This window comes from Schistocerca americana, chromosome X (assembly GCF_021461395.2).
Source record: "Schistocerca americana isolate TAMUIC-IGC-003095 chromosome X, iqSchAmer2.1, whole genome shotgun sequence".
Lineage (NCBI taxonomy): Eukaryota > Metazoa > Arthropoda > Insecta > Orthoptera > Acrididae > Schistocerca > Schistocerca americana.
In genome coordinates, this window is record NC_060130.1 from 573,511,205 (window position 1) to 573,534,219 (window position 23,015).

Here is a 23,015-nt window from a genome sequence, read left to right on the forward strand (position 1 = left end):
CTGGGTACAGGGATATGGCAGGCGGCCAAAATGGAGCCCGGGCCACTTCTTAAGACATCATGGCAGACACCTGTATGAAATTCTGATGGACACGGGTGTTGCAGTGCGTCATTCGGACCAGCTTCAGCCTTGTGTGCCAGCAACGCCTGTTCCGAATGCCGCTACATCACCTTTGGCTCCACCTGACGCTCGGGATCTTGGCATCTCTCAATACTCACAACACAGCCCTCTCACCGTCATCGCGATGCCAGCACAAGAACGGACACCACCAGGAGACGTGCCCATGCAGGAACCGGATGACCATCTTCTGTCAGAGCAAATCTACTCGCCTCCTCCTCCAACGGATGCTGACACATCGCCCATGTCTCCTGTCATATCAACTGGACTTGCCACAATGGGCAGATTGGTGCATGGGGCCCCAGGAGATTCGACCCCTACGTCTCCTGTCATCTCGACCCGTTATCTTTGGGGACACTTCCGTCCGTACGGGAAGCCTCCTCGTCGAGACTTTACGGTGAGTCAAACAACGCCTATGGATGTTAGCCATCTTCAGGACACCTCCATGAAGACCAGTGCAACAATTTCAAAGGGGGGAAAAGTGTTGTGACTCGCCGATCATTTTAAGTGCCGCTGCGCAATTACGTGCGTCCTCTACATGCGGCACTGTCTGCCAGCCATGCAGCAGCTGCGCCACCTAAGCGGCCAGCCGAGAGTGGCCGCTAGACTGGGACTCAGTGCTCATTCGAATGCTAACGTGTACACATGTCTTGCTTGTCAACTTGCTCTGTGACTTATATGTGTTGTGTCGTTCTGAATTATATGTGTTAAACTTGACGTTATAACAAATCACTAATAGCAAAACCTTCTAAGAGCATTCCACAAAAGATCTCATGGCTGTATCAAGTTCAGTCAGTTTATGCTACCTGCAACAGCCACTGGCCATCAGCCACTATCTGGTGTCATCTCAGGTGATCATAGTGCAGTGCACTGTATAACCATGTTCTGTGGCATGGTGTTCATCAAGTTTCTCACAGCTGTTTCACATTGAGTATCACTCTTATTGCTATTTTGGTTTCTTCTTATCATTAGCATACTGCACATTGCAAATAGAAACAGTCATTCAGTAGACCCTTCGCACTTTTATTGACAAAGCATCATCATGTACAGTACTGAAATCATTCCAGTAGTTGATGCTTTTCATTCATTTGGTTTTTATTGATTGAATGACACATCCTGACCATTACTGTCAACAGTATTTTGTTAACTTTTCCATGTTCTGATGAAAAGTGCTTGACCTTTCAAGTTAGTGGAAGCTGGAATAAAACATGCACTTCGCAAATTAGCTGTATTCCTTTTCACTTGGTTGTTTGAAACCACCTTTTTGGTCATTTCAAATGGGTTTATTACACACTATCTTTTCTTATATTCTAATTTGCATGTTATTCATAGCTTACAAAATTTTTCTGCGGCTGTTCATGCTTTGCAGTCCATGCTGTGTTGTTGCTTCATCTTTTATGTTCCTCTGTTTTGGGGGTAGTAACAATGAGGCATTCCTATGAAAAGCATTTTTAAGTGTATAACAATCAAAAGATCTGTTACCTACTCATAATATTTGGAGTATAACTGCTGAAGATGCTCCAAAAATGCATCACACCTGGTGAATGAGCTTCTCATTTTACAGTATGCTTAAGACAGAAAAACAAATATAGTTGTGACAATTACTGATTTATTATGTTTATTTGCAGTTGGTGCATGTGAATATTCTTGGTAATTATGCTCTAACCCCTCATCTTAGTTACAGAAATGGGGATAAAACTCATTGCCTTATAGTTTCAGTAGTCTAGCCTTCAGTGGCTCCATCATCAAGATGAAAGTTGTAACCATTACTTCCAAGCCCATTCCTGCTAATATAACTTAGACTCGGCAACAATGCAGAATATATTTGGCAACTCATCTTCAAGTTGCTTCATAGTTGGAACAGAATTATCCTGCTGTAATCATTTGATATGTTCTTGTCATTTCCATTGAATAATCTGAGTGATTTCCACTTAAGGTGCGACATTGGGTTATCAATTTATTACTTTTTAGTCTAGGGAAGTCATTCCACACATAATCTGGAAGTAATTATGTCTTTTACATTGTGAATTATCTGCCTTCACCACCAATGGAGCAATGAGTGGGATGTAGATACTGCAGTTGTTTGTTGGCTGCAAGGTAATGTGTTTGCGCTGTAAACTGAAGGCTGTGTTAGCTTTCATTTCCAATCTCTATGGAGACAAGTTTTTCGCCTCTTCCATGACAGAGCTACAGGCAGTCAGATGAAAAATCAATAACGAAAAACTTAAGAAAACTTCACCATGGTAAATCATCTCTCTACTTTCATTATCCCATAGAATAAGGTTGAAAACCTTGATATTGCATGGCTCATAATACCTGGTGTTTCTGCTTTTGCTCCAACTCTTTTAAGTTTTTTGTGATCACACAACTGTGGTACAATAATTTATTAACTGGTTTCTTTATATATCTATTCCAATTGTCACAGACTGTTTTGAAGTCAAAATTTGTGACAATTTAGGCAAGCTCATGTTACAGACACTTACTGTTTTATTAAAATAGATTTTCATCCTACGATTATCATGCTAATTTGTAAATCATTTGTGTTGGTGCCTATTTTTATAGAATTTTTCCATTACAGTGTTAAACACAACAGTACATATAAGAGAGAAATCAATCATATTAAAAACAGTATATTAGCTCACATTATTTAAGAGAGTCTGACAATGCTTAGACAGTTTATGGATTCCATGCTTATGGAAATAACTGGTTTAGAGTTAACAATGTGGTCAAGCCAGATTGAAAGTGCATTTTTCTCTGGAAAGAAATTTTCATTATAAATTTTTTCGTGAAATCAGCTAAGTGCAGGTAGGCATTACCATATGATATCAACAGTTGATTGGTCATTTTTCTTACGCTGCTAATGAAAGGTGTCTCAGTTATTATCAAATTATTTGCTGATGGCAAATTCTTTGAGATAGATATACTATCTATTTGTGACACATGAGCATTTGGGCTGGATCAGGACTCGAACTCAGATTTTTCACTTATTGCAGTCAGTCGCCGTAACTACTTCAGCTATCCATACCAATTAGTGGATGAAGACAATGTGGCATATGGAGGTTTGAATTGGTCTGGGGAGAGTGCATGTACAGCCAAAGTGTTTAAGATGACCACTCATGATAAGCAGGAGATCCGGGTTTGAGTTCCGGTCTGACACAAATGTTCATGTGTCAGAAATGAAAATGTTGCTTGAAGGTTAGATGATAACAGTTCATCATACTTGCTAATTAGTGGAACTTCCTGAATATGGGAGATCATTCATGCCAGAACACTGTACCTTGAAGTGAGGATACCATTTTCTTATGTGATTTCCTTACTAGCACTTGTCCCACACATGGCACAAAAGTTTTTAGCAGTCTCTGCTGCCTTCACACCTCTACTAAAGTCAAAGAGAACAATATGTTGCAACTGTTAGGTCCTCTTCCACTTGAGACTCTATTTTGTAAAATTACACTACAGTTATAAGATTAAACTATCCAAATAAAAAAAGATAACCGGTACATACATTCATAGTAACCTACTCACCAACAGGCAGGACATAAATGTTTCAAACTTATATAACTACCAAAATTTGTTTTAGGTAACTTTTGACAGTTATGATAGTTTACACACTTCAGTATTCCTCATATTCGATGCTGTATGATACTTGACTGCACCATTGTGTTTCTTAACTGTGTTCTTTTAGGTTACCGAAGTTGTTTTGCATGGAATATCAAACTATAATAATAAAAAATTTCATGATTGCCAATGCAAGAGTAGAAGCATGGCCAAAGTGTACTGCACTTAAATCACCTGAGCAGACACTGACTGGTAGCTGATGGCCAGTGGCAGGTAGCAGGTGGCAGGTGGCCACTGCATTTCAAGGAACTTGTCAAGCATAAAATGTTCTGTTCTTGACAGAGCCATGAGTTCTTTCGTAGATATGTTTCTGGAGCATTTTGCTGTTACTCATGTGTTAGAAAGTGATGTAATTGTCTTTGAGATGGCAGTGGACTGATAATTTTGGCATATGAATGAAACAGAATTTACAGAATTAAAGAAATAAGGGGACATGAACTCATGATTTTCCATCTACAGTGAGCAATGTTTACCACTAGACAACTAGCAGATAGAGCACTACAGCAGTTTCACCAGAAAATGACACTGCCTCCAGAAACTTTCGCACTCTACAGTTCTGTCAGAATGTACAGATGGCTGGATTTGGAAACCTGAGGGGCAGGCAGTTTCATTTGCAACTTAAGTGAATGACTCAAACTTAGTCTCTGGCTAGCTGACAGCAAGGTTTTGTGTCAAAGACAGAACAGTTCCAACAACTACGGTAGCATGTCTTATAAGAACATCAGGAACATGCACTATTCAAATAGATTGCAGTAAATAATTGATATTTTATATTTTCAGCCCATAAGTTGATAGAGAATCATTACTGGTGATCTCAGATGTCTGTGACACATGGATTTTCCTCACACATTAAACTGCAGTTGTGGCCATCAAAAGCTCTATAATGGTTGAAGGAGGCCTCACATGTGAACAATACAAACTGTAGGAAGTACAATGCTGCAATACTGTCCTGGATAAGCTACTGACACAGCAAGTACCCTCCACATAGTACTCTTTAAAGTGTGCATATCATAAGGTACTTGATTGGTGCTTATCAAAAAATTTTCTCTTGCATAATTTAACACTACCTCTGCAATTTCCAGTACATGAACAGTTCTTTGTATAGAACCTGTGACCTGAATGACCCAGTTTCTCATAGATTTCTATCCAGGGCGATAAATTTCTTCCAGTTGGGATGTCACCTGATGTTAAACTTTTCTCTGTACAGTCATTTATCTTTCCCGGCCCTACATCCCATTTCACTATACATTAAATGGATATCTGTTAGTTCCTGTAATGAGTAATACTCATTCCTGATAACCAGTCAACAACTGCAAATATTAGGACACTATACTTTGGATATATTTCAGGTAACTGTGAATTTGTTCCTAAAGTAGCACCACCAATATTGATGAGACAGGCAGCTACTTGTTATAAAACATATGCAGCTTACAAACATATCTCCCACACGCACTGTTCATTCAAGGCCTCTTACCTACTTAAATACACATTTCAGACCATTGCTACATTATTAAACAATACACAATTTAGGGTCATCTAGAGTCTGCATAATTTTGATCTTAATGGTTTGGGGCACACTGTTATTATTTATTATTATTTACATTTTATGGCCTTCATTGGACCACTCTAGCCAACTTTACACAAAGGATTTTTCAGTTTCCTGTCAGCCCAGTACTTCTTCATTCTCTCAGATCTCATCCTTCTTTCTTCATCAGAAATCACCCTTCCTATTGTCTGTTTGTTGATTTTCGTTTGCTGTCTGGTTTGTTTGTCTGTTGAGTTTCCTGATTTTGTCAGTCTTGTTTCTTAGGTCTTCCAATGTATTCTGTAGCTCATCCATATCTTCCACGATTTCTGTAATCCACTTAATGTTGCACTTACTATTCCACAATTTTTCTGTTATTCTCCTGATGGCCTTGTTCTATGGTGTTCTGATTAGATGTCTGAAAAATGAAATGCGTTTCTTCCTGATTGTACTCATTACTGGTTCTATTTCCTTGTAGACTGTAAGAGACACCATCTCTATTTTTCCAGGGCACTCAGGGTTTTCCAGTTTTCCAGTACAAAAGCAGTTTAATTGGACATATTCTTTTTATGCAGATTAAATAGGTGTTACATGATAACAAATTAAATTTTCAACCATAAATGTATATAAATTTGACATAATATGACATTTTATTAATTCTGTTTTGAGATATGTCCATGATATATTTGTACATATAAGTTTTTTCTTCCAGATGGTTACATGACAAGGTCACGAGCCATTTTGCGACACCCAAGCCCAGAAGGTGAGGCTTGCCCTACTGCATTATGGGAAACTCGACCCTGCTTTAGTGGTGCTTGTCTGACATTTGATTGGGTTATTTCACGTGATGGTAAGATTACATGTCAGCGATCAGATGGTGTTGTGGTTACTGGTAAGTTTAACAGATTTTACATAACACTTTCACTCAACACAATGAGAATGTTAATAGTAAAAATTACTGTTTTTTTTTATTTTTCTAGATAATTTAATAAGCACTAAAATTAAGGTCTGTAAAAAATCTTAAAACAAAATTATTCTGCAACATTTTCTCCAACATTTTTACTTCTTATTTCAGGATTTCCATCATTACCACACTGATTAATTATGTTCACCTCTTAATGCTCTTATACCACAACTGTAAATTATTTTCTTCTGCCTTCATACTGTAGTTGGCTCATTTATTTAATTACTATATGTTGTTCAATCAGTTGAAAAAATATGAACACATACACATTAATTAAAGTGTCAACAAATGGAGCCAAGCACTTTACAAGTTAGCTGCCAGTCATGTTTAATTATCATCAAAATCCAAAAGTATATAAAGCATTTCTCTCAACTAAAATACAAATCTCTGTTGCCTTATTTACTCACCACTTCCATGATGAGTTTTCTGGCATTTATATCAAAAAGAATACTTGGAGATGTGAAACAATTCAAAAGTATGACAGGGAAAGAGGAACCCTTTTATAAACTGTGTCTGTACACCATGCTACCAAGTGATCAGGCAATAAATCAAAAACTATTTGGGACATTGTGAAAAGGGAAACAGGTAAGGGCCTCAAGGATCAGGAAATAGTACTCAAAAATAGTGAAAATATTGAATTAATAGATGAAACTCTGGCAAATTACATTAATAATTACTTTTTAAGTGTACCAGTGTCATTAAGTAAAAACTTTACTAAACATGAGAAATTAACAGCCCCAAAAGTAGACAGTAGTATGTTGTTAACTCCCACAAATGATAATGAAATATTAAAGGTGATAAAGAGTCTAAAATCAAAAATGTCTGCAGGTGTGGATGAAGTTCCTGTGTCAATAATAAAAAAAAGTCGCCCAACAAATTATAAAGCCCCTGGTACATATTGCCAATTTGTCTTTCAGCGAAGGTGTGTTTCCTGAGAGGTTGAAAATCTCTAAGGTTAGACCTCTGTTTAAAAAAGGAGATCCATACAAGGTAGAAAATTATAGGCCAATATCCCTTCTCCAATCATTTTCAAAAATTCTAGAGATATTAATGAAAACCAGACTCATAAATTACTTAGATGCTCACAAACTTCTAAACTGCAATCAACATGGCTTTCGCTCAGGCCACAGCACAGAATCAGCCATCCATGCCTATACCAAAGAGATTGTCAGGAGTCTCGACACTAAAAAATGTGTAGTGGGAATTAACTTAGATTTATCTAAAGCTTTTGATGCAGTAAATCACAAAATTCTGTTAAACAAGATGGAGGCAATAGGTGTAAGGGGAGTTGTGAAGCAGTGGTTTGAATCTTACCTTCAAGATAGAACTCAGGTGGTAGAAATCATCGCAGAGCATAAAAATCAGAAAATCAAGTTGGTCTCAGATGCAAAGAAATTGGAAATAGGTGTCCCACAGGGCAGTGTTCTCGGTCCTTTATTATTCTTACTTTATATAAATGACATAAAAAATCCTAATATTTCTACCAAAATAATGTTGTTCGCAGATGACACTAGCATAATTATAAGTGATGATAAAAAATCATTAACCACCACAACTGATATAGTCCTGAAATATATTCAACATTGGTTTAATGCTAATGAGTTAACACTTAATCTAAGTAAAACAAATTATATACAGTATGGCAAAGCAACTCAAGATATGGACCTCCAGTTAAAACTAATGGATAAGAAGATAGAGAGTGTACAATCCACAAAGTTTTTGGGCATGCACATTGATCAAAACTTAAGCTGGAAAGACCATCTCAAGTACTTATCCCACAGGCTCAATTCGGCATGTTTTGCATTGAGGATATTATCTCTATCATGCAGCACAGACTGTACTAGACTAGTGTATTTTGCTTACTTTCAGTCCATCGTGTCTTATGGCATAGTGTTCTGGGGTAAAACTAAATCAAGCTTAACAGATATCTTCAAATTTCAGAAAAGAGCTGTACGAATCATAACACATAACTCTCCAAGAACTCATTGTAGGCCCCTTTTCAAAGAACTGCAAATACTCACAATACCATCACTGTATATTTTTAAAAGCATTCTGTGTACAAGAGCACATATGAAAAATCTATGTACAAATGAGGACTGCCATAATTATAATACTAGAACTCGTAAGAATTTGTATTTAGAAAGGGTAAGGACAAATCAAACCCAAAAGCATGTAAGTTATTTTGGAATAAAACTCTACAATGCTCTGCCAGTGTACATGAAGGCAATAATAGATGAAGTAAAATTTAAGACTGAACTTAAAAATTACCTTTTAAGGAAAACTTTCTATGACGTAGATGAGTACTTTGATTGTGTGTAAATTTATTGCCAAAAATTTTAATTTGTATGTCTATACTTGTACTTTTAAAAAATGTCTTGAAAGTGATATTCCATTATTATGTCTGTAGTACTTGTACTAGTATGATAACTTTGTTGTGACAATTCCTACATCATGTAAATGATATACAGGAAGATAATAAAATGAAATGAAATGAAAAAAGTAGCAAGCATAAGCATTATCAAGTTTATGTTTTCAAATAAGAGCATCCGCTACAATACATACAGGAGTTGTTCATAAATATGGAAACACCTAAAACTAAACACATTACCATGCCTAATAGTGTGTAGAAAACCTGTTGGTGTTAAAATAGCTTCCTTTTGTCTAGCAATGGACAAATACAGGTTTTGTAGGGTTTTAAAGGGAATCTTATACCATACTTTCTGCAAAATACTGAGAAGTTCAGGTAATGATGATGGAGGTGGATGGCAATTATGCACCCTTCTCTCAAAAGTAGGCCACAAAGGCTAAATAATGTGGGCATCTGGTAACTGTGGTGGCTAGGGGTGATGCAACAATTCATCCTTGTGTTCACAAAACTTGTCCTGGACAGAGAAAACCGCGTGAACAAGGGCCTTATCTTGGAACCCAGCATCAGCATTGGGGAACAAACAGTGTACTATGAGATGGATCTGAACAACTATAATGGTCATATAATCCTTGGCAATAATGTGACTTGCGGAGTTACCATGGAGCCCATGGTGTACCACAATACAGCTGTCTGAGTCATCACTGAACCCCCACTATGTTTCACTCTTGGCACATAAACTTGGTCAGGAGTTGGAAACACACTTATCTGACCAAATGACTTCCTTTCATTTCTCGACACAAGTTTTTATGGCTTCAGCATTACATTTTCCTGTTATTGACATTTCCATTGCTGATGAGTGGTTTTGCAGTTTCAGCCAAACATATAATTCCCAGCTCAATTCATGTGGTTTTGGTGCTCGTAGGGTTCAACAGTGAGACATTGAGTTCTGCAGTGGATTTTGCAGCTCACATTCGCTTATTTTAATCACACTCCTCTTCAATCATTGACTGTCACAATCACTCAATACACACTTTTGGACACTTTGTGACTTAAAAGATGACTTTTTCTACTTTCCCTGTGTCCAGAACAAATTTCAATATGGTGCCTCTTGAAACACCAAATATTTTAACTACCTTGGTTACAGAAGCACCCAACATATGAGGACCAGCAATTGGTGCATGTTTGAGTTCATTTAGCTCCAATATACTGTCCACACAACTACACAGAACACTATTCTGACCATGCCTGACACTTGCAGCACATTGAAGACACTGTATAGATGCTGTTCATGGTCAAACACAACAGTACATCTGCAGGCCTGGCTAGCATCTGCATTTATGTTCAAGCAAGCATGTCTCACAGTCTTTCCATATTTTACCCATCCCCTGTTTATGACTGTCTTATTGTACATAAACATCTTAAATGGCAGCAGCGGCATTACGAAAAAAAAACTTAATTTCCTTTTATTTCAATCACCACCTGATTGTCAACTGTCTAGTATACTTTTCATATTTACACATGGATTTCTTCTCCAAAAAAGAATCCATCAAGACAAAAGGATTGTATTTCAAAAGGGAAAAAAATATATCTTTCATTATGACAAAGCAACTCCACACAATGGTGTTTTGGAAATGGATAAATTGAGGAATGTAAATCGCCAGATTTGACACAAAGTGGCTTACACATTTTCAAACATCTAAGGAAATTTGTGGCAGGAAAATGTTCTATGACCAATTAAAAGGTGGTGGCAGGAGTAGACATAATTTGCACACTTGCAGGAACAAAATATATTCACCAGGAAAAGTTGGATAAATTAAATTGACCTAAAAGGCGACTGGAAAAAAAATAAGTGTAGTTTTGAAATGAAAAATGGAGTCTTTCAGAGCCACAGTACTTTACAGAGTGAACTTGATCTCTGCTGAAAAAAATTGAGATTGTTAAAGGGTAATTTGTAAATATTGTTGCCTGAGGGACCCATGGTTTCTGGTGGTTCATTACAGAGTTTTAATGTAATTATTTGTTTCATTACCCCAGTTTCTCATGACATGAGTGGAGTCTGTAACATGCACATGGAAGTACTGCATTTCTCTCAGGCACCTATGTACAGATGCAAAAGTAGTATAATATGTTTGCCATTGCTGCAGGAGTAGCTCAGCATTGCATCTACATCTACATTGATACTCCGCAAGCCACCCAACGGTGTGTGGCGGAGGGCACTTTACGTGCCACTGTCATTACCTCCCTTTCCTGTTCCAGTCGCGTATGGTTCGCGGGAAGATCGACTGTCTGAAAGCCTCCGTGCGCGCTCGAATCTCTCTAATTTTACATTTGTGATCTCCTCGGGAGGTATAAGTAGGGGTAAGCAATATATTCGATACCTCATCCAGAAACGCACCCTCTCGAAACCTGGCGAGCAAGCTACACCGCGATGCAGAGCGCCTCTCTTGCAGAGTCTGCCACTTGAGTTTATTAAACATCTCCGTAACGCTATCACGGTTACCAAATAACCCGGTGACGACACGCGCCGCTCTTCTTTGGATCTTCTCTATCTCCTCCGTCAACCCGACCTGGTACGGATCCCACACTGATGAGCAATACTCATGTATAGGTCGAACGAGTGTTTTGTAAGCCACCTCCTTTGTTGATGGACTACATTTTCTAAGCACTCTCCCAATGAATCTCAACCTGGTACCCGCCTTACCAACAATTAATTTTATATGATCATTCCACTTCAAATCGTTCCGTACGCATACTCCCAGGTATTTTACAGAAGTAACTGCTACCAGTGTTTGTTCCGCTATCATATAATCATACAATAAAGGATCCTTCTTTCTATGTATTCGCAATACATTACATTTGTCTATGTTAAGGGTCAGTTGCCACTCCCTTCACCAAGTGCCTATCTGCTGCAGATCTTCCTGCATTTCGCTACAATTTTCTAATGCTGCAACTTCTCTGTATACTACAGCATCATCCGCGAAAAGCTGCATGGAACTTCCGACACTATCTACTAAGTCATTTATATATATATTGTGTAAAGCAATGGTCCCATAACACTCCCCTGTGGCACGCCAGAGGTTACTTTAACGTCTGTAGACGTCTCTCCATTGATAACAACATGCTGTGTTCTGTTTGCTAAAAACTCTTCAATCCAGCCACACATCTGGTCTGATATTCCGTAGGCTCTTACTTTGTTTATCAGGTGACAGTGCGGAACTGTATCGAACGCCTTCCGGAAGTCAAGAAAAATAGCATCTACCTGGGAGCCTGTATCTAATATTTTCTGGGTCTCATGAACAAATAAGGCGAGTTGGGTCTCACACGATCGCTGTTTCCAGAATCCATGTTGATTCCTACATAGTAGATTCTGGGTTTCCAGAAATGACATGATACGCGAGCAAAAAACCTGTTCTAAAATTCTACAACAGATCGACGTAAGAGATATAGGTCTATAGTTTTGCGCATCTGCTCGACGACCCTTCTTGAAGACTGGGACTATCTGTGCTCTTTTCCAATCATTTGGAACCCCTCGTTCCTCTAGAGACTTGCGGTACACAGCTGTTAGAAGGGGGGCAAGTTCTTTCGCGTACTCTGTGTAGAATCGAATTGGTATCCCGTCAGGTCCAGTGGACTTTCCTCTATTGAGTGATTCCAGTTGCTTTTCTATTCCTTGGACACTTATTTCGATGTCAGCCATTTTTTCGTTTGTGCGAGGATTTAGAGAGGGAACTGCAGTGCGGTCTTCCTCTGTGAAACAGCTTTGGAAAAAGGTGTTTAGTATTTCAGCTTTACGCATGTCATCCTCTGTTTCAATGCCATCATCATCCCGTAGTGTCTGGATATGCTGTTTCGAGCCACTTACTGATTTAACGTAAGACCAGAACTTCCTAGGATTTTCTGTCAAGTCGGTACATAGAATTTTACTTTCGAATTCAATGAACGCTTCACGCATAGCCCTCCTTACGCTGACTTTGGCATCGTTTAGCTTCTGTTTGTCTGAGAGGTTTTGGCTGCATTTAAACTTGGAGTGGAGCTCTCTTTGCTTTCGCAGTAGTTTCCTAACTTTGTTGTTGTACCACGGTGGGTTTTTCCCATCCCTCACAGTTTTACTCGGCACGTACCTGTCTAAAATGCATTTTACGATTGCCTTGAACTTTTTCCATAAACACTCAACATTGTCAGTGTCGGAACAGAAATTTTCGTTTTGATCTGTTAGGTAGTCTGAAATCTGTCTTCTATTACTCTTGCTAAACAGATAAACCTTCCTCCCTTTTTTTATATTCCTATTAACTTCCATATTCAGGGATGCTGCAACGGCCTTATGATCACTGATTCCCTGTTCTGTACATACAGAGTCGAAAAGTTCGGGTCTGTTTGTTATCAGTAGGTCCAAGATGTTATCTCCACGAGTCGGTTCTCTGTTTAATTGCTCAAGGTAATTTTCGGATAGTGCACTCAGTATAATGTCACTCGATGCTCTGTCCCTAGCACCCGTCCTAAACATCTGAGTGTCCCAGTCTATATCTGGTAAATTGAAATCTCCACCTAAGACTATAACATGCTGAGAAAATTTATGTGAAATGTATTCCAAATTTTCTCTCAGTTGTTCTGCCGCTAATGCTGCTGAGTCGGGAGGTCGGTAAAAGGAGCCAATTATTAACCTAGTTCGGTTGTTGAGTGTAACCTCCACCCATAATAATTCACAGGAACTATCCACTTCTACTTCACTACAGGATAAACTACTACTAACAGCGACGAACACTCCACCACCGGTTGCATGCAATCTATCCTTTCTAAACACCGTCTGTACCTTTGTAAAAATTTCAGCAGAATTTATCTCTGGCTTAAGCCAGCTTTCTGTACCTATAACGATTTCAGCTTCGGTGCTTTCTATCAGTGCTTGAAGTTCTGGTACTTTACCAACGCAGCTTCGACAGTGGACAATTACAATACCGATTGCTGCTTGGTCCCCACATGTCCTGACTTTGCCCCGCACCCGTTGAGGCTGTTGCCCTTTCTGTACTTGCCCAAGGCCATCTAACCTAAAAAACCGCCCAGCCCACGCCACACAACCCCTGCTACCCGTGTAGCCGCTTGTTGCGTGTAGTGGACTCCTGACCTATCCAGCGGAACCCGAAACCCCACCACCCTATGGCGCAAGTCGAGGAATCTGCAGCCCAAACAGTCGCAGAACCGTCTCAGCCTCTGATTCAGACCCTCCACTCGGCTCTGTACCAAAGGTCCGCAGTCAGTCCTGTCGACGATGCTGCAGATGGTGAGCTCTGCTTTCATCCCGCTAGCAAGACTGGCAGTCTTCACCAAATCAGATAGCCGCCGGAAGCCAGAGAGGATTTCCTCCGATCCACAGCGACACACATCATTGGTGCCGACATGAGCGACCACCTGCAGATGGGTGCACCCTGTACCCTTCATGGCATCCGGAAGGACCCTTTCGACATCTGGAATGACTCCCCCCGGTATGCACACGGAGTGCACATTGGTTTTCTTCCCCTCTCTTGCTGCCATTTCCCTAAGGGGCCCCATTACGCGCCTGACGTTGGAGCTCCCAATTACCAGTAAGCCCACCCACTGCAACTGCCCGGATCTTGCAGACTGAGGGGCAACCTCTGGAACAGAACAGAACATTGTTACACTCTTCTATTGCATTCGGTGAACCAATACCCAAGGTCCATATTGGCCAACTCTTCATACATAAACCTAACCATAATGCTTGTATCACTGTTAAAGTATAACTGTCACCGCTGCAAAAACAAACCTGAGTCAAACCGAGCAGTGCTCAATATAAACCTTAGGGTGAAGAGCCAGTAGCAAGTACCAGGAGTGAATGGAATGAGTTTGTTTCGAAGCAAGAGACACAGCACATACAATCAAAATTTTTACTGTTGTGCAGAAATTTTCAAGAAATCAAATAAAAATGCAATGTAACAAGTCACCAGAGACCATTAGTCCCTTACACCAAAATACTCAGAAAATATTCCTCAACAATCTCCAAACATTTGTTGGTGAAATACATGTTCACCTCATATTTTGTATAGAAAGGGAGAAGGAGGAATTTAAATAGTACATGGCTCCCATATTTGTATGAAATATGGTTAGATTCAGGAGTTATGGGAAGAAATGAGACTTAGAACATAGGAAAGACAGTGTTGCATGTATCTGAAAAAAACAAACCAAAATACATTTCAAAAAGAAAGAATAGTGTTGAACAACCCATAGATAACAATGTCATTGTATGAACAAAAGTAAAGAATGTTGTAGACTAAGCATAAACTTGCATTTGGGAAGGATAGGGAAAGTATATCAGCTGTGCTCTGTGTGTGTGTGTGTGTGTGTGTGTGTGTGTGTGTGTGTGTGTGTGTGTGTGTGTGTGTGCTGCCTCACCTCAGAAATATTAAAAGTAAATCAATGAAAGTATAGTATTTATTTTTACTGCTCTACAAGGCATCTGTTTGAGGCCAACTTGTCTACAACTGCACACTCTTTGACAAGGAAATTTTACAAAAAGTTATTAAATCCCAGTCATAATGAAACAAAGTGACATTGAACATAAAGAAAACTAATGAGTGTGTAACATGCAGTGTCTGTTAGTTACATACTATCCGTATTTACACTCAATTCTTAGCTATGGCATTCTGTTTTGAGGAACAAATGCACAAAATATGAGCACAATTTTCAAACTTCAGAAAAGAGCCATAAGAATAATAACAAAAAATGGTAGTCAAGCTCATTGTAAAGATCTGTTCAAAGCACTGGGAATTTTAACTGCACCATGTGAATACATTTACCAGTGAGTTGTACACATCAAAAATAACGTTGGTAATTACTGCACAAACAGCTCTGTCCATGACCATGGAACTAGAGCTAGACTCAACTTACATTTACCAAGAAAAAATAAACCTAAAACTCAAAACAGCGTTTTCTTCCAAGGATTAAACTGTACAATAAATTACCAAAAACAGTTAAAGAAATTGCAAAAATACACTTACTTAAAAAGGCAGTTAAAAAGTACCTGTTATGCAATACATTTTATACATTGAAGGATTACTTAGATAAAACAGAATAGGGGTTTGGTAAAAAAAAGTTATACAAATAAATAATAATAATGATTATAGAACATCCAACATTCCACATAACACCTTCACACTATGTTTTTCTCTTCTTTTTTCCTTTTCTATAAATACTTACCCCCAAGCTATGCATAGCACAACACAAACACCGCTTCCTCTCTCTGAGCTCAACATCTCACTCATTATAGAAGGATGCTGATGCAGTTTTTCAGGATAGCAAATGGGAAGCTGTGGTACAGAAAATGGCCCAAGATCACCGGTGTATATTTGTGTGTGTGTGTGTGTGTGTGTGTGTGTGTGTGTGTGTGTGTGTGTGTAGTGAGTGAAGTGTTACAAAACACTCTCTGTATAGTGTGTGCAGTGACTGATAGTGAGATATGAGTGAACAGTGTGGCATTACATTAGTTAATAAGTTATTTGTAAAAAAAAAAAGCATTGTATACCAGGAGTAAATCTAATAATTGTCTCTAACAAGAAGTCTGTAAATGTATGTGTATATGAATTAGCTTATTTTAAATTGTTTTAAACTTGGAAATACTTTGACATATCCTACATCCTCCTAAAAAGAGATCTACAGATGAATAAAGCTACTACTACTACTACTACTACTACTACTACTACTACTTAAAAAAGGCTCTTATACAAGTAGCTCTACAATCAGCTGGTATGTTGAAGATGGTGAACTGCATACTGCCACTGTGGTGACTAGTCATGGTATACTAAGATTTCAAGTTTCTGTTGTCAGCAACATCGTAGCAGCACCCATATATTCCAGGAGTTAGGCCCCATGGTGTTTTGTATAATTATTTATGGAAAACATTGTGGTTATAAAGTGGAGCTGGGAAAGTATGGTTTTAGCAATGCAAAGAGCAAGAAATTTCTATGCCTATGATAGTTTTCAAACATGGATGTACTAATATTTTAAAACAATTTTATTCCATTGATATTCTGGAAACAACACAGCAAATATACACAACAAGCAGAACATCACAGAACATGATATCCACCCTCAAAAACATGCAGCTTTAAGGGTAAGAAATGTCAATTTACTGCCTACGTGGACATGGTAGCATAAAGAGAGATGATGTAGCAGATGCAACAACAAAAAGTCATACATGCTGAACATCTCAGCATATTATGTTCCTTTACATTCTATTACTCTGTCACAGAAGAGAAATGACAGGGAAGTCACATGTTAATGGTAAGAAACAGTGCCTGAAAATAGAAGACAATAAATGAAAGTTGATAAAATCTGTGTGCTTTATCAGGCTAATCTGTTAGTTAATTTGTTACTAATTAGTTATGTGTTCTGTATGTTATATTCACATAAAGCATTATGATCTGTCAATTGCACAACAGATGCACACTTTTATTTTATACAGTTTTCCCAGTTTAAAGAGTCATCATTATATATGCCTAATAATTTCAAATGTCTAATCAAGTCTGCTAGTCTAGAATGACATTTTTACTTTGCAGTGACATGAAACTTGGCAGAGAAAACAGTGCACCTGACGGAGACTCGAACTCAGGACCTTTGTCTTTCACAGGGAAGTGCTTTATCAACTGAGCTACCCAAGCACAACTCACAACCCTTCCTCACAATTTTCACCTGCCAGGATGGTTTATATTGGTGCATGCTCCATTGCAGACTGAAAATTTAATTCTGAAAACCTCCCTCAGGCTGTGGCTAAGCCAGGTCTCCACAATATCTTTCCTTCCAGGAGTGCTAGACTTGCAAATTTTGCAGTAGAACTTCTGTGAAGTTTGGAAGGTAGGAGTAGTGGAAGTAAAGCTGTGAGAATGAGTGCTGGGTCATGCTTTGGTAGCTCAGTCAGTAGAGCAGTTTTACATGAAACAAAGCTCCCAAGTTCAAGTCTCAGTCTGACACAGTTTTTATGCAAAATCAGTTAGTAACTATAACAAACACACCACAAACTGTTTTCCTCTGTTGACCCCATTTTGATTGGGATCATAATAGCACTTACTGGGGAAAAGCTTAGTCTGATTCTAGATTCAATTACAATGACATATCACTCATATAAAGCAGTTGATAGTTATTGCTAACTGTGTAGTCACTCTTTTTGTAAAAGAGTTTGGAAAATAATTTAAGGAAGGACACCAACTGGTTGTTATTAATATCTGTCTAAATATTAATTTTGTAGAGAGACACAATAATGATATAAATTAATAAGTCAGTAAAATTGCCTTTAATTGTATATTGTATGTGTAGCTGAGAGTTTTATATATTATAGGGCCATTATTGTCTTATTGATAATATTGTCAGCTCTATGTCAGGTTTTAATATAAGGGAATTGATCTTCCTTATAAAACTTCCTGGCAGATGAAAACTTTGTGCTGGACCGAGACTCAAATTTGGGACCATTGCCTTTCGTGGGCAAGTGCTCTACCAACTGAGCCATTCAAGCATGACCCATGACCTCACAGCTTCAATTCTACCAGTACCTCATCTCAGACCTTCCAAACTTCACAGAAGCTCTTCTATGAACCTTGCAGAACTAGCACTCCTTTCTTCCAGCTTCTGTGAAGTTTGGAAGGTTAGAGATGAGGTACTGGTGGAATTAAAGCTGTGAGGATGGGTGATAAGTTGTGCTTGGGTAGCTCAGTCAGTAGAGCACTTCCTCGCGAAAGGCAAAGGTTCCGAGTTCAAGTCTCAGTCTGGCACAGAGTTTCAATCTGCCAGGTAGTCTCATATGAGCACACACTCCACTGCAGAGTGGAAATTATCATTCTGGAAACATCCCCCAGGCTGTGGCTAAGCCATGTGTCTGCAGTATCCTTTCTTTCAGGAGTGCTGCAAGGTTCGTAGGAGAGCTTCTGTGAAGTTTAGAAGGTAGGAGACAAGGTACTGGCAGAATTGAAGCTGTGAGGGTGGGTTGTGGATCATACTTGGGTGGCTCAGTTGGTAGAGCATTTGCCCACGAAAGGCAAAGGTCCCGAGTTCGAGTCTCGGTCCAGCACAGTTTTAATCTGCTAGGAAGTTTCATATCAGTGCACACTCCACTGCAGAGTGAAAATCTCATTCTGATCTTTCTTATTTCGAGAAGAAATGAGTCAAATTATAATTTAATGAAATTATCATTGTAGTCATGCCTTACTTTGTTGCACAGCATCAATTTTTGGATGTATTTTAAAAAGGTAATTAGTTAGAATATCAGATTCACACACATTTTCATTTAAGATGGCCTGTTATTTTCAATAGAAATTGCATCATCTTTGAAGGTTTCATTGCTTCCACTCTTGTAACAACATTCTATGCTGATTTGATTTCATTTCTGATCTGTCAGTTTTTGATAAGCTGTGTACACACTATTGAATTTCTACAGCTTTTCTTAATATGTTACAGTATCATTTCTGATATGAAACAACTCCCAGTTCATTTGGACTCTGTTGTATGTGTCTTTCTTTCTTTCTGAAGACATTTTGATATTTTTAGTGACCAACAATTTTATTGGTATATCCATAATATTGGGACAATGGATTTCGTAAATGGATACAATTTTATTAAGAAATATATTGAATGTAATCCTTTTCCATCTGATGTTAGACCATATCTGCCATTTAGATTTTCTGCTTCTGCTCTATTTTTATTTTCTTTGTGCTTCTGACAGATAATAGTCAAACATATTTTCTCATATAGTTGAGTATCAGTTCTGTCTAACAATACTCAAAGCTGTATGGCTTCTTCAACAGAAGCTATGTGCTTCAATGTGTGCAAACGGCCTTGTCTCCTTACATGGTTTCCTCTTACACAAAAACAGCAGGAGGCATGTGAAGGACAATGATATAGTGCCGCAGCTTTTTCAGAATACTAAGTGTAAAGTAGAGTTAGTGATGATAAGCAAGCAGAAATTCTTCCTGTAGGTAATGATAGTCTCAGGAAATCTCAAGCTAGAGATCAAGTAGAATTTGGTGATTGTGCACAGTCTATGCATGATAGTAATATTATGAGGTTTCTGGATTCTTTGGACAATGGAGATTTATTTGTCTTCAGCCTGTTCTGTGAACATTAGAGCTTTATTATGTACAGCATTTTATCATAGATGAATGTGTCATCCTCAATACTAAGGAGAGGTTTGTAAGGGAAAGCACATTCTATAATTCCAAATTAGAATAAAGGATTGCATGGTTGTTAGTAGAAGTGACAAAAAATTTGGAAGAGGAAAAACCATTTTTTTCTTTGCTGTGAAACATGCAAGAGAAAGCCAAGATATCATCTAGAAAACTGCATGGTGGAGGATTCCTTGGAAGCAAGTATAAACAAAACAGTCATTATTTTACCTAATCAAGAAAGTATTGTGACTAAAAATTAAGTGATTTTTCATACATATTAAATATATTTAAGTACTTTTGTTCTTTGTACATACACCACCATCCTGTGTAGCTAAGTAACAGAAGATTTCACTTTCTGATATTACATCCTGCTGATATGTAGTACCTATATCTACATCATCTCTCTACAATTAACACATAGGTGTGTGTCACATGGTCCAAAGAATCACTTTCAGACTGTATCACAACCATTACACTCTCAAACAGCACATGGGAAGAATTATAACTTAAATCTTTCAATGCGACCTCCATTTTTTAATATTTTTCACTATAGTCATTTTTCCCTATGTAAATGACAATAAAAAAATGTTTTGGCATTCAGAGAAGAAAGTTAGTGACATTAATTTCATGAAAATATCTTGCTGCAATTAATAGTATCTTTGTTTTAATGACTGCTACTCCAGATCACTTATTGTATCCTCCTTCATGAAAATACAAAATGAACTGACCTCCTTTGAACTTTTTCAATGTGTTCCATTAATCCTAACTGGGAAAGATCCCTCACAGTGCAGCCATATTACAGAAGAGGAAAGACAAGTGTAATGTTGGTAGTGTATTCAGTACACTTGTTACACCTCCTAAGTGCTCTGCCAATAAAATACAATCTTTGGTTCACCTCCCCCCACAACATTTTCTGTGTACAATGATGGTTACAATTTAAGTGGCTCACAATTGTAAACCATAGGTACTTGGCTGAATCAATAACTTTTGTATTTGTGTGGTTTATCATGTAACAAAAATTTAATGAACTTTTTGTAGTATTCATGTGGAGAACATCACACTTTTTATTTTTTAGGGTCAATTGCCACTTTTTGCACCATGTGGATATCTTTTCTAAATCATTTTTTTTAATTATTTCAATCTTCTGATGGTTTTATTAGTTTGTAAACAGAAGCAACATTTGGAAACAATCTAAGGTGACTGCTCAGATTATCTATTGAGTCATTTACATAGATGACAACATCAGAGAGCCTATAACATTTCCATGGGGAACCCCTGATATAACTTCTGCTTTACTTGAGGACTTACCATCAGTTACTATAAAGTGTGACCTTTCTGACAGGGGATCACAAATTCAGTCAAATAACCAAGAGGATATTCCATAGGCACACAGTGTTATTAGAAGCTCCTTGCAAGCAGCAGTGTCAAAATCTTTCTGGATATCTATAAATGTGGAATAAATCTGAGGCATCTGTTGATAGTACTCAGCATATTACACATAGAATGGAACAAATCATTAATAGTTTTAAAATTTATGCATGTTCTCAGCTGCCATGATCCACCTTAACTGAAGTTTTTTGTCAGGAGAGTTAATTTGGAGCTGGAATGGCTCCTTCAGTCAGGTGCAGAGTCACACAGTGATGTGGTTTCTGTTGATTCAGTCAACAGGATTTTACAAGGCGTAGCCTTCACCTTAAAAGGAAAGGAAAAATTGGTTACAATAATAGCCAAACACTTAAGAGAGGTAGGCACTGTCATGCATGGCAACTATGGTTACAGGTCCCAGAGTAGCACTTTTTTCAGGGCAGGGAAGACAGATAGAAACTTTGTTTTCAGAGAGATTAGGACTCAAACAAATATTTAGTTTGAGGAAGTAACCAAACAAAAATGGTTTTTCATCACCAACTTCAGTTTTATACACAAGTTGCATCCTGTCATACGTGTGTGTTAAGGTGATAAATAAAATGCCTCTAGTAGGAGATCATCTTGTAAAACAAAACCGGAATTCCCACATTGTCATTTTATTCAGTCATTTTATATGCACTGAAATACACTGGTGGAAAAGAAAATTTCAGATTCAAGAAGGAACTGTGTGACATAAAAGAAAGCTGGGTGGCGTGTTTCTAAATTGGAAAGATGATGTCTATTGGAAGTTCGTGCCAGTCACATAAGAGTGGTGTTACTAATGCCACTGTGATGATGCAGGTCAGGTTTGCTTTAAATACTCACTTTAATGGTCATGAGCATTGTTTACCTTTGAGATTGGACATGGTGAGTTGATGTTAGTCAAGAATGCCTTCAAGACAACAAAGACCCATTATCAATACCTCATTAAGTTTGAATGAGGACATGTAATAAGACTACAAGAAGCTGGTTGTTCCTTGTGTGATATTGCAGAAATGCTTGGCAGGAATGTAGCCACTGTACATGACTGCTCGCAATGGAGGTCAAGAGAATGCATGGTCACAAGAAGACAAAGCTCCAGATGGCCAGGTGGCACTAACAAGACGGAAGACCATCATGGTTGGCTTATGGTTCTGGCACATTATACTGCTTCTGCAGCAGTTGGCACCACAGTGATAAAACAAACTAGTACAAATCAGTTAGTTCAAGGACAGCTCTGAGCGAGATGCCCTATTGCGAGCATACCAGTGACCCCCAAACCACTGCCATTTCTGACTTCAGTGATGTCAAGTGAGAGTTCATTGGAGGGCAGACTGGAAGTCTGTTGAGTTTTGTTGTGGGTTGGCAGGAGAGCCAACACCGTGTTACTAGAGGAAGCCAAAAGGCACACGTTTTAGCTCACGCAGGCTGGCGTGAGGTCTGGAACAGGACAAGGAAATTAGAATTTAGAAAAAACGGACGTAGGTGGTGGAATACTTAACTTTAATCCATTAATGGTGAACGTCGCTCTTGACTGTACATGATTCAGTATCAATAGTAACTGGTAATGCCGCCTTGCTAGGTCATAGCAAATGATGTAGCTGAAGGCTATGCTAACTATGGTCTCGGCAAATGAGAGCGTATTTTGTCAGTGAACCATCGCTAGCAAAGTTGGTTGTACCACTGGGGCGAGTGCTAGGAAGTCTCTCTAGACCTGCCGTGTGGCGGCGCTCGGTCTGTAATCACTGATAGTGGCGACACGCGGGTCCGATATATACTAATGGACTGCGGCTGATTTAAAGGCTACCACCTAGCAAGTGTGGTGTCTGGCGGTGACACCACATTCCTCCCCTGCAAATCGGCGTACGGTTGTGGCATAAG

General features: G+C 38.5%; 1 protein-coding gene across 1 annotated transcript in view; it reads left to right on the forward strand.

Moving 5' to 3' along the window:
• Positions 1 to 23,015, forward strand: part of LOC124555261 (thrombospondin type-1 domain-containing protein 7A-like) — a 1,197,505-nt gene that overhangs the window by 1,115,889 nt on the left and 58,601 nt on the right. Inside the window, exon 27 of the mRNA XM_047129129.1 lies at positions 5,973 to 6,152. Coding sequence (XP_046985085.1) covers positions 5,973 to 6,152 — 180 coding nt within the window. The remainder of the gene's footprint in view (positions 1 to 5,972; positions 6,153 to 23,015) is intronic.